We start from the raw sequence: 12,943 nt of genomic DNA, 5'->3' as shown, positions 1-12,943 counted from the left end.
CCATTGTAACTTTCTTGCCACATTTACCACACTACTTCAACGAAAGTCTTTGAAGTGCCCTGATCATCATCATCAAGGTCAAATGAAAGTGTGTTAGATGGAGTTTTAATGTTTTGTGTATTAACCCTTCCAAAACTGATGAACCATGTACCAGATGGATCATAAAGTCCCCATTAATCAAAACCTTTAATTAGCTAGCATTTTCTATCTCACAATTGTGCTGAATAAGATGACTCACTATTTCTTTAGACCAAGGTCTTGGTTGCTCTTTAGCACTTTGGAGGTAGGACTGCCTCCTCCTTCAACAGAGCCTTTCAACACCCCTCCCTGAAGAATGCCACTCATACTCTTCTACCCCAGAAAACCTGCATTAAACAAGTCCTTTTTCCAGACAGTGTTCAAGGCATGGAGGACACAGGATGAGGTCCCTGTCCTCACAGAGCTCTGTTCCTGGGGAAGCTTACATTTTTCTGGATGCTACCTAGAGGAATTTAACTAGAGGAGCAAATGTCCCTCCAGTTTCTGCTGCTGGAATTCTGGGTTAGAGTGACAGTTGTGAGGACAGGAATACCTTCTAGAGACACTCACATCTCAACATGTAGGATGAAGCTGCTTAAGTCCATATGGCACCCGAGTCATTTTCTCCTCTATTTCCTGTTCTTCCTAGATGCAGTAACTCCCACACAGAGATGAAGGAAAATAGAAAAATAACTCCGTGAGTTGCACTCAAAGGACACTGTGAAACCTAGAGTTACAAGGTGTCAGTGACTGTGAGGTGAGGCCCATGCCTCCTATCCAGAGACCTCCAATGGAGCCCATACTCTCTTTTTGCCCGGGCCATGTTGCTATAGCATGATGCATGCTAAGAGTTTGCACATAGGGTAACAGGCCTGTGAATGACCAACTTAATTAGATATTGGTGGCATCTTTTCTTTTTTTTTAAATTTTATTTATTTATATGAGAGCGAGAGAGAGCGCCCACACACATGGGTGGAGGGGAGGGGCAGAGGGAGAAGGAGAAGCAGACTCCCCGCTGAGGAGGGAGCCCTGAGATCGTGACCCGAGCTGAAGGCAGATGCTTAACTGACTGAGCCACCCAGGGGCCTTGGTCACAGCTTTTCAAATGAATAAATATATTAATAAATTTAAGATAATTTTCCCCATCCCATAAATAACTAGTGGTGCTAAGGAGACAGGAATACACGAGGCATTTGAGACGGGAGAATCATCAGGGAAAATTTCTTAGAAGAAATCAGTTTTGAAACCAATCTAGAATGGAAGGAAACTGAGTCCCATCCTTATCGACCAAAGGAAAGGCCAAAGGCTACATCTTCCTCTACCCAGTTTATCCCTAAAGCTCATCTGACTTTGGGTATCACTAAGGATACATCAACAATCTAACATCAAGGTTTTATGTAACTCCTGAGGCTGCCACTTGTGAAATTCTCTTCCCCTCAGATATTCCTGGGAGGGTCCTTCTCATGCCAAGCCTCACCAAACCTCCTCTGTGGTTCACCAGCCTGCAGAGTGAATCCTACCCTTCTCCGGGCTGTGTTGCCTGGTGTTCTCCCAAAGCTGGAAAGGCCATATAAGTGTCCCTGATGTCTCTACCGAAAGGGAAAGACTGCCTCTTCATAGAGTTCCCAATCCTAGAGTAGAGCAAAGGAGTGACTCTTGTATTGTCTTCTCAGTGATCCTACTGAAAATCTCATTTCAGCTCCAAGCCTCCACTCCAAAACCCAGCCCCCTGCTCCTCCGGGCAGATCACCTCTCAGGCTGCCTGGAATACTGATTGCAGCCCAGCTGAAAGAGCCTGCTCCATCTTGGGTGGATTCCTCAGAATTGAATTGCTGTGTCCTATGGTAAATTTATGTCTAATTTTTTAAGACACTACCAGACTTTTCCAAAGTGGATCTAGCATTTTGCATTCCTACCAGCAGTGCACAAGGGTCTTAATTTATCTGCATCCTTGGTAACACTTGGTATTGTCTTTTAAATTTTTATTTATTTATTTATTTTAAAATTTTATCTATTCATTTATTTATCTAGAGAGCGCATGAGCAGGGGGAGGGGCAAGGAGGAGGGAGAGAGAGAGAATCTCAGGCAGACTCCCTGCTGAGTGGGAAGCCTGACTCAGGGCTCAATCGCATGACCCTGAGATCATGACCTGAGCTGAAACCAAGAGCGGGTCACTGAACCGACTGAGCCACCCAGATGCCCCAAGAATTCTTTTTATACTTTGGATAGAAGCCTCTTATCAGATATGATTGGTAAATATTTCTTCCAGTTTGTTTTTTATCTTTTCATTTTTAATGATGTCTTTTGTAGTGCAAAAGTTTTAAATTTCAATGAATTCTAATTTACTGATTTTTTTTTCCTTTTATGGATTTTAAAGCCATAAATTTCCCACTAACTACGACCTTAGCTGTATCCAATATATTTTGATCTGTTGTGCTTTCATGTTCATTTAATTCGAAAAATTTTCTAAGTTTCTTTGTGATTTCTTCTTTGATCTATAGGCTATTTATTAACGTATTGTTCAATTTTTAAATATTCAAGGATTTCCCAAATTTCTTTCTGTTGTTGTTTTTTTCTTTTAGATTTTATTTATTTATTTATTTATTTGACAGAGAGAGGGAGAGAGCACAAGCAAGGGGAGCGGCAGGCAGAGGGAGAGGGAGAAGCAGGCTCCCCGATGAGCAGGGAGTCCAATGCAGGACTCGATCCCAGGACCCCGGGATCATGACCCAAAACAAAGGCAGATGCTCAACCGACTGAGCAAGCCAGGTACCCCTCTGTTGTTGATTTCTAATTTAAGTCTATGGTGGTCAGAGAATACACTTTGCATAATTCTAATCCTTTTTATTTATTGAGACTTTTATAGCCTAGCATGTGGTCTAGCTTAGAAATGTTCCCCGCATGATTGAAAAGAATGTGTCTTCTCCAGTCATTGTGTAGAGTGTTCTGTATAAGCTAATTAGGGTGCCTTGGTTGATAGTCTGTTCAAGTTTTGCTAATTTTCTGACTAGTTGTTCTATTAATTATTTAAAATTGGATTTTGTATTTTTTTAAGTAAACTCTACTCCTCATGTGGGGCTTGAACACATGACCCCAAGATTAAGAGTTACATGCTCTATTGACTGAGCCATCCAGGCACCCTTAAAATTGGGTTTTGAAATCTGCAACTATAAATGTGTATTTCTCCTTTTAATTCTGTCGGTTTTAGTTTCATGTATTTTGGACCTGTATTGTAAGATGCATTTATACTTATAGTTGTTATATTTTATGACATATGGACCCTTTTTATCATTATGAATGTCCCTTTTGTCTCTAACAATATTTGTTGTCTTAAAGACTATTTTATAATAACAGAGTTATGTGTATTCATTTTTTTTTAGGACTGCTAACAAATGGGGTGGCTTAAAACAACAGAAATTGCTTCTCTCACAGTTCTGAAGCTGGAAACCTGAAATTAAGGTGTCATCAGGCCATGCTTTCTCTCAAGGCTCTAGGAAAGAATCCTTCCCTGTCTCGTCCTAGCATCTGGTAGTCATCAGCAGTTCTTGGTGCTCTTGGCTTATATCATTCCAATTTCTTTTCTTTTCTTTTTTTTTTTTTTAGTTTGTGATGTAGTGTTCCATGATTCATTGTTTGTATATCACTCCAATTTCTGCCTCCACCATCACATGGCAGTCTGTCTATCTCTCTGTCCAAATTTCTCTCCCCTTATAAGACATCAGTCATTGAATTAGGGCCTACTCTAATCTAGTATGACCTTATCTTAACTTGATTACATTTTTCAAAAACCTTATTTTTATTTATTTATTTATTTAAGATTTTATTTCTTTATTTGACAGAGAGACACAGCGAGAGAGGGAACACAAGCAGGGGGAGTGTTAGTGTTTTTGAATCAAGTTTGTGTCTCTGGTAGATAGAATTGGGTCTGCCTTTTTTTTTTAAGATTCATTTATTTATTTCAGAGAGAGACAGAGCATGAATGTGAGGGGCAGAGGGAGAGGGAGAGAGACTCTCAAGAAGACTCCCCACTGAGTGTGGAGCCCGAGGTAGGGCTGGATCTCACAACCCTGAGATCATGACCTGAGGCCAAATCAAGAGTCAGTCACTTAACTGACTGAGCCACCCAGGTGCCCCTGGGTCTTGTTTTTTTATGCTGTCTTGTCAATCTCTATGTTTTGATTAGGGTGTTTACAGAATTCAGGTTTAACATAATTATTGATAGTAGTTATACATTTGTCATTTTGCTATTTGTTTTCTATCTTCTCCTTCTTGATTGCCTTCTTTTATGTTAAATAAATATTTTCAGTATGCTATTTTATTTATTCATTTATTTTTAAGTAGGCTCCACACCCAACGTGGGGCTTGAACTCATGGCCCGGAAATCAAGTCACATGCTCTACTGACTGAGCCAGTCAGGTGCCCCTCATGTGCAATTTTAATTAACTGTTGATTACCTTTAGTATTTTTGAAAAATATTTTATTTTGGGGGCCGCCTGGGTAGCTCAGTCAGTTAAGTGTCCGACTCTTGGTTTTGGCTCAGGTAACGATCTCAGAGTTGTGAGATCAAGCCCTGCATCAGGCTCTGTGCTCAGCCCCCGCTCCAGCTCATGTGCACATGCTTGTGCTCTCTCTTTCTCTCTCAAATAAATAAATAAAATATTAATCTCTTCACCCAATGTGGGGTTTTAAACCTACAACCCCAAGATCAAGAGTTACATGCTCCACCAACTGAGCCAGCCAGGTGCCCCTTTTAGAATTTTTTTTAAAGTTATTTTCTTGGGGTTCTTTTTGGGATTAGAGTGTGCATCTTAACTTTTTTAAAAAAAATGCTGCAGCTTAATACTATTTTAATTCTGGTAAAATAATGAAAATTTGCTTTAATGTAGTTCTATTCTCTCTCCCCTCCTTCATGCTTTTATTCTTGTAAGTCCAACAATACAGTGTTATAATTGTTATTTTACATAATCTCATATTTTTAAATCTGTTAAGAGAAAAGAGAAAAATGTGTGTATGGTTTTGATAATTACTTATGTAAGTAACTTTATAGGAATTCTTCATTGCTTTCTGTTGATTTGAATTACCATCCGGTGCCATTGCCCTATAGGCTGCAGGATAGTATGTCTTGTAATAGACATAGACTCTCCTGCCTCCAGGAAATCCCTTTCACTGACACTGATCCTGGGTGTCATCATCCACTGCTCCAAACTGAGTGAGCCCCTTTCAATGTCGATAGAAAAGCTACTGGTTCTTCTGGACCTCCCTCCCTGGCAGGATGCCATGTTGATGGCGTAGATGGAGTCAGCCCCAGACTAGAATGCCATAGAGCTCCACAACGCCCAGCAAGTGCTCACGCATAAACACTTCTCAGATTGTTGTATGCCTTTGGTCAATTTCCAAAGTGCTGAAATGGTTGTTTAGGGTAATTTCGTCCATCTTTATAGTTGCTTCTGGGGAAGAGTATTTGACAGTCTCCTTACTCAGCCCCAAATCCTGCCTCATTCACTATCCCTCCCAATGCTGTTGTAATTAATTCCTTGAACCAAATTCCCTCCATATTATTTATTTATTTTCCCTCTATTTTAAATACCTAGAGTGGTTTCTGTTTTCCTGACTAGACACAACTCAAACACTGTAATCTTTAGGAACTTACTGGAAGTCCAGTCATTTGAATAGGAAATCATTCTCAGAGATTTGGTACCATTCATATGCCCCCATCTTCAGTTTCTTCACTCATAAAGTGAACTTAGTAACACTTACCTAATTAAATTGTTCTGTGGAATAAGTGAGCTGATGTGTAGAAATCATCTGGGACACAACACAAATTAATACAAGTTAAAGTTTATTTTTCCTCCAGTTTAAGCCCCAATTCCTTTTATTGTTCCAAGAAATAGCCAGAATATTCCCTCAACAAATTCTTGTGAAAATCCACACAAGGGAACTAGAAAGAAGCCAAGTTAATTAAACTGCTCGGTGACTCATCATATGCCTTTTATTAGCTGTAGTGCCAAATTTCCTTTTCGTTCCCCACAACAAAACTGTCTGAAGACTCGTAGTTGAGTTTTATTTTTATGACTGGATTGATTAAAACAGGTTAGCTTTTTTCTCATACTTGAATCTCGTTCTTATTCCTTTGAATAAGCAGGACTTTTAATACTGCAGAAACAGCAGACCTTCCATAGCTCCATGCATAAATTATGATGTTTGCTTGTTAGCAATCCTGTCTGTGACGCAGTAGCAGAGTCAGCTAACAGTTGCTGGGCAATGCCACAGTCTTGAACTGTAGTGTAGATGTAAATAGATTCCTGTTGCTGAATTGAAAAACAAAAAACAAAAAACACAAAAAAAACCCAAACTGGGTTTCTTACATTTAGAGTGAATTCAGGGGTCTGCTCTTTTGCTTAGAGTGGAAAGTATCTTCTCATCAAGGTAAGCAAAAATGTCCGTGTTTTCCCCCTTGTTGGCTCCCTATGTGTGGCTATACTCCTGTAATTACCGATCAAACATTTCAGTATTAGAATTTTGTCCATTTGCCCACACAATGCTTGAAATTTCTTTTTTTTTTAAGATTTTATGTATTTATTTGAGAGAGAGAGAGAGTGAGAGAGAGAGCCCAAGAGGGGGGGAGGGTCAGAGGGAGAAGCAGACTCCCTGCTGAGCAGGGAGCCGGATGCGGGACTCGATCCCGGGACTCCAGGATCATGACCTGAGCCGAAGGCAGTCGCTTAACCAACTGAGCCACCCAGGCGCCCAATGCTTGAAATTTCTATGTATTATCCTCAAGTTGTCATTCATCCTTGTATACTGCCAGGGGAAGGAAGTTTATTAACCCCCAAGTAATAGCACTCCTAGGATCTTTGAGAATTTTGATTTGAGATGCCCATTCAACCCAAGAAAGAAATTCCTCTTGCCACATGGCTTTCATCCCCTGTTCTGAGAAGCCCCATAGAGTAAAAGGCAAAATTTCTTTTATTATATGTACTTCTACAAATAACGAAGACCTCAGTCATGTCTTCATAATTAAATTAACCATTGCTTAAACTGGCCTTTATGTCCTACAGTCTGCATGAGTGAGTCCGTCTTCCATCCTATTTGCCTTCCTCTGAACCGGTCTCACATGTCCTTCTTTTACTTTTTTTACATGTTGCTGCTAAGCCACAATATATTCTATACTTGCAGGGTCCTGAAAATTACTCCCAGTTAGCTCTTTAATACTTTGTAGATTTCTTTCCCATTGTAGAGGTAAAATTGGATGGAACATCAAGTCAGAAAACTATTTATACGTGTCAGTCAGCAGGGGCTCAGACCATGTCACACTTATATTCACAGACTGGAAGAGATGGAATCTTTCCTCTTGGAAGACATTGGCTCCATGATACAGAACGCGGCCATTGAGAGAATCATCTCCCCAATGACTGTTCAGCTTTGCCATCTGATCATTTCGATGGAGAGGAAAGACATGGAAAATGAAGTATTTGCCTCTTTGGAGAAGATGGCAGAGGAATTGGCTCAAGCTAGTGAAGAGTTTGTGCAAGTTGCCAAAAGGTAATAATTTCTGAGAACTCCAGCCCTTTTCCCTGACAAGACTGCAGAAGTAGAGTGTTAACTAGAGCCTTGTTGTAGTCTCCTTAAATGCTTTGGAAAGAAGTCAAGTGGGAAAATAAATTGGTATAACATAGAGCAAACCTACTTCATATGTTGCTACTTATTAGTTGGGGTGTACTTTCTTTTTATTTTTAAAGATTTATTTGTTTGAGAGAGAGAAAGAGGGGAGGGGCAGAAGGAGAGGGAAAGAGAGAATCTCAGCATGGAGCCCGATGTGGGACTCGATCCCAGGACCCTGAGATCATGACCTGAGCCGAAACCAAGAGTCAGTCACCTAACCAGCTGAGCCACCCAGGCGCTCTGGGGCCTACTTTGAGTAAACAAACATTTCAGGATTAGTTTGGCTTCCCACTAAGAAGCAACTGTAAGTCCCATCAAAAGGTTTCTAGATTCCTTCTTCTCTCACAGATTCTTTTGTATGGTAGAGATAAAGAATTTTCAGAGTTGTCTAAACATGATTTTCATTATCTGTCATTTATTATCTGCATTGGACCTGATTATTAGCAAACCCAAATGCAAATTATTTCCATATTAAATTTAGTTCCAGGGCGCCTGGGTGGCTCAGTTGGTTAAGCGACTGCCTTTGGCTCAGGTCATGATCCTGGAGTCCCGGGATCGAGTCCCACATCGGGCTCCCTGCTCAGCAGGGAGTCTGCTTCTCCCTCTGACCCTCTTCCCTCTTGTGCTCTCTATCTCTCAAATAAATAAATAAAATCTTTTTAAAAAATAAATAAAGATTATCAGTTATTTAAAAAAAAAATTTAGTTCCAGGGTCCATATAAAAAGGCCCAGTTGTAACAACAAAACTGAACCTATAAATGAAACAGAGTTGAATACTACAACAAAAGTTTGGCATTTTCACTGCCCCAAACTTAACATAAGCACAGCAGCTAGACTGCCTGTGTTTGAATGGCAGCTCCAACCACTTGCTGCTTGTCTGGCCATGGCTAACTTCAGAAATCTCTGGATGCCTCATCTGTGAATGTAGAGGTAATAGGACTGTCACCAGTGTATGAGAATAAGGTGCACAAGTCACTGAGCACAGTGCCTAGCATATGGTAGCTAATGAACGATTGCTTCAGATAGATCTTTAACATAAAAAGAGGTATCATAAATGTCCCTCTTTCTTTTTTTTTAAAGATTTTATTTATTTATTTGAGAGAGAGACAGTGGGTAAGAGAGGGAAGGAAAGGGAGAGAATCCCAAGCAGACTCCCCAGCACAGGGCTGGATGCTTACCCAACTAAGCCACTCAGGTGCCCCAATATTCCTCTCTTTCATCCAACGAGTGTTTATTGACCATGTAGTAAGGTGTCAGGTACTATCCTAAGTGCTGAAATATAGTAGTGAATAGGATGTTCACAATTCCTGCCTTCAGGAGCAGTGGAGCAAACAGAAAAGAAAAAAAATATAAACATACAACTGCATCAATAAGGGAAAAACAAATATGTAAATAGAAAAGTGGGAAAAGTATTTCACTGAAGAAGAAATTAAAATGTATTTTTAAAAATGAAAAATATAGGGCGCCTGGGTGGCTCAGTTGGTTAAGTGACTGCCTTCGGCTCAGGTCATGATCCTGGAGTCCCGGGATCGAGTCTCGCATCGGGCTCCCTGCTCGGCAGGGAGTCTGCTTCTCCCTCTGACCTTCTTCCCTCTCATGCTCTCTGTCTCTCATTCTCTCTCTCTCAAATAAATAAATAAAATCTTTAAAAAAATAGAAATGAAAAATATATTCAATCTTAGACTCGGTAATTCTATATCTATCTATCTATCTATCTATCTATCTATCTATCTATCTATCTATTTAGGAGAGAGAGAGAATCTTAAGCAGGCTCCATGCCCAGCACAGAGCCCAACACAGGGCTCAATCCCATGACTCTGAGATCATGACCTGAGCTGAAACCAAGAGTCAGATACTTAACCAACTGAGCCACCCACGCCCCCCTAAACTCAGTCATTCTTTTACCAAACAATTTGGCAAAGAACAAAATGCAAATTACAATGGTGAGGTACTATTTTTCTGGCCCCTCATAATTAAAAATTGTGACCAAGTAGAAACAAGCTAAATGCCCTAGTCCAGTAAAGCATGATATAACTTTATGGTGAAACCTGAAACACAAAATGGGTGCTGAAAATGTTGATGAACATTTGTTAATTAGGGGAAATTTGTAGCATTGTTTTATGGGGAGAAGCAGGCTACCAAACAAAAATTTTAAGCTAATACAGAGCTAGAATTGATACTGACAGAGCATGCAACTGTCATAACAACTGTTCCGGGCAAGGGTCACCAGTGGATGCTGAAATTGGTGGGCAAAGGTTTAACAGGGGCAAGATATTTATATTGTCTCAAGGTATCTTCTGGCAAAGTTTTTATTAACTACAAAGGGAAAAGTAGTAGTTTTAAGGAAGAGAAGCCTGGCAGATGTCACCTTACTGGAGTAATCAAAATTAGCATTATTATTATTGGGAGAAAAACACGATGTACCTGCTGATGTGAAGCAATGAGGACACAGCACCATTGCAGCGGAATTACTTCCCGAAATGTATAATGAGAATCTATTAATAAAACAGACAAACCCAAGCTGAGGGACTTTCTACGAATAACTGGCTTGTACTCTTCATAAAGTGTCAAGAGTCAGGACAGAAAGTCTCAGGAACTGTTCCAGAGTAAAGGAGACTGAGGGGAACTGTATTCGTTTCCTGCAGGGGCTCTAACAAGGTATTACCAGCTTAGGGACCTAAAACAACACAAATGTATATTGTCTCACAGTTTTACAGGTTGGAAGTTGGTGGGCTTGACTGGTTCCTTTGTTTTGGGTCTCATAAGCCAAAATTGAGGTGTCTGTGGACCGGGCTCATATGCAGAGGCTCTGGGAAGAATCCACTTCCAGATTATTCAGGGCACTGGCTAAATCCAGTTCTTTGTGGTGATGGGACTGAGGGACCCATTTCCTTGCTGGCTATCAGCCAGAAACTGGTCTTTGCCCTTCCAGGCAGCCTGCGTTCCATGTGGCCCTCCAGCGATGGCAGGTCAAGTTCCTCTCATACTTCAAAGTTCTCTGACTTCTCCATCTGCCTACTTCATTTTTAAGGGCTCATGCAAGTACACTGGACCCGCCTGGATAGTTCAGGACACTCTCCCTGTTTTGAGATCAGCTGATTATTAATCTTAGTTACTTCTGCAAAGCCCCTTCACAGCAGTACCAGATTAACATGTGACTGACTAGCCACGGGATGGGAATTTGGGGGTGGAGGGGCATTTAGAATTGCCCACCACAGGACTTGACAGTTAAATTTAATGCATGTTCTCAGACTGGGGACAACTAGCAAAATTTGAATATTGATTTTGGATTAGATAAGAACATTGTATCAAAGTTTAATTTTCTGATTTTGATGATTGTTCTGCAGTTTTGAAAGTTAATGTCCTTGTTCTTAGGGAATACACCTTGAATCATTTTGGGCTAAAGGAGCATGGTATCTGGAACTTTCTCTACATACACGCAAGCGTGCACCCATACACAAAGAGAAAAAGAGAGAATGACAAGACAAGTGTGGCAAAATGAGAACAGTGAGTGAATCTGGTTGCAGAATATATTAGAGTTTGTCATATAATTTTTGCAACTTTTTGGAAGTTTGAAATTTATACAAAAACAAAAAATTACAAAAATATTGTTGAAAAATACCCATGCTGAAAAGTTAAGTGAATTAGAAACAAAGAGGATTCAAAACTATACATGAGCCCTCAAAAAATTAAAAATGGAATTACCATGTGATCTAGCAATTCCACTTCTGGGTATATACTGAAAAGAATTGAAAGCAGAGACTCTAACAGATCTTTGTATACCTGTGTTCATACTAGCATTACTTTCAATAGCCAAAAGGTGGAAGCAACCCATGTGTCCATCAGTGGATGGATGCCTAAACAAAATGTGGTGTACATATCCAGTGGAATATTATTCAGTCTTTTTTTTAAATTATTTATTTGATAGAGACACAGCGAGAGAGGGAACATAAGCAGGGGGGAGTGGGAGAGGGAGAAGCAGGCTTCCTACTGAGCAGGGAGCCCGATGCGGGGCTCGATCCCAGGACCCTGGGATCATGACCAGAGCCGAAGGCAGACGCTTAACAACTGAGCCACCCAGGCGCCCTGAATATTATGACCTGTCTTAAAAAGGAAGGGAATTCTGACAACCTGGATGAACCTCGAGGACATTATGCTAAGTGACATAAGCCAGTCACAAAAAGACAAATACTGTGTAATTCCACTAGGATGAGGTACCTACAGGAGTCACATTCACAGAGACAGAAAGAATGATGGTTGTCAGGGGAATATGCAGGGGTAAGGGGAGATGAGGAGTTAGTGTTGAATGGGTACAGAGTATCAGTTTGGGAAGATGCAAAAAGTTCTGGAGATGGCTGGTGGTGATGTTTGCACAACAATGTGAATGTACTTAATGTCACTATAATGGTACACTTAAAAATGGGTAAGCTGGTAAATTTTGTTATATTTGTTATATATTTATATACATTTTTTATATATATTTCAAATATAGACATTTGTTTGATATATTTTAACACACACATACAAAAAATATGGAGCCGGGGACTGTATGTGATGTGACTCCAATTATGTAAAAAGAAAAAAATTCACAGAAAGAAGCTTGCCAGAACACTTATAACAATGTACTTAAGTGTTTTATAGTAATTTAATACTCTTTTGTACATTCTAAGTTTTTTAACACAATGCATTTGTGACCACAAAAAAAGCACACAAAATTTTGGGAGTAGGTAAACATCTTTTTTGTCCGTTTCAGTATGAATGCCTTTGTTGTATTGTCTGTTCCGGGCATGTAAATGATTTATAAAGAGAATTATCCACGCCCATGACCATGGGAAATGGTCCAGCTTGCCAATCAGGACCATACTGCAAATAATTCATATTCTGACTTGGGTTTGGCTCCATTGGCTTTCAGGGCAGCTCCTTGAGCACTTCTCAAGATAAGCCAAATGGAGGCAATCAGCACAAAACGTGGTAAGTGTTTCGCTGGCAAGTTCCCCTGTCTCTGTCTGCTGGGTAAGCTCTCAGGAAGCCAGAAGGAACTTGCCACATCAGGGGACTAGTGTTGGCAGCAAGCCAGGGCTTCAGGGACGACCCCACAAGAAGAGGTCAATACAAGTGTATGTTTCCTTTTGCTTAAAAATGTATCCTATGACGAACATTTAGAAAATATGAGTGCAATGAGAAAGAAATAATTGCCCATAAGCCTACTGCCCAGAGATAACCACTGTGAACATCTTGGTACATATTGATTACAGGTAGTTTG

The 12,943-nt window shown here is 40.3% G+C and overlaps 1 protein-coding gene across 1 annotated transcript in view; it reads left to right on the top strand.

Annotated features, from left to right (window-relative positions):
- Window positions 1-7,354: 7,354 nt before the first annotated feature.
- Window positions 7,355-12,943, top strand: part of LOC148163524 (uncharacterized) — a 28,257-nt gene continuing 22,668 nt past the window's right edge. Inside the window, 1 exon segment of the mRNA XM_088026620.1 lies at window positions 7,355-7,560. Coding sequence (XP_087882746.1) covers window positions 7,355-7,560 — 206 coding nt within the window.

The sequence above is a fragment of the Eumetopias jubatus genome, unplaced genomic scaffold (assembly GCF_037043125.1).
Source record: "Eumetopias jubatus isolate StellerSeaLion01/CBP00866 unplaced genomic scaffold, mEumJub1_p1.0 scaffold_9, whole genome shotgun sequence".
NCBI classification, from domain to species: Eukaryota; Metazoa; Chordata; class Mammalia; order Carnivora; family Otariidae; genus Eumetopias; species Eumetopias jubatus.
The sequence above is the reverse complement of the archived record's forward strand: the minus strand, read 5'-3'. Positions and strand labels throughout refer to the sequence as shown.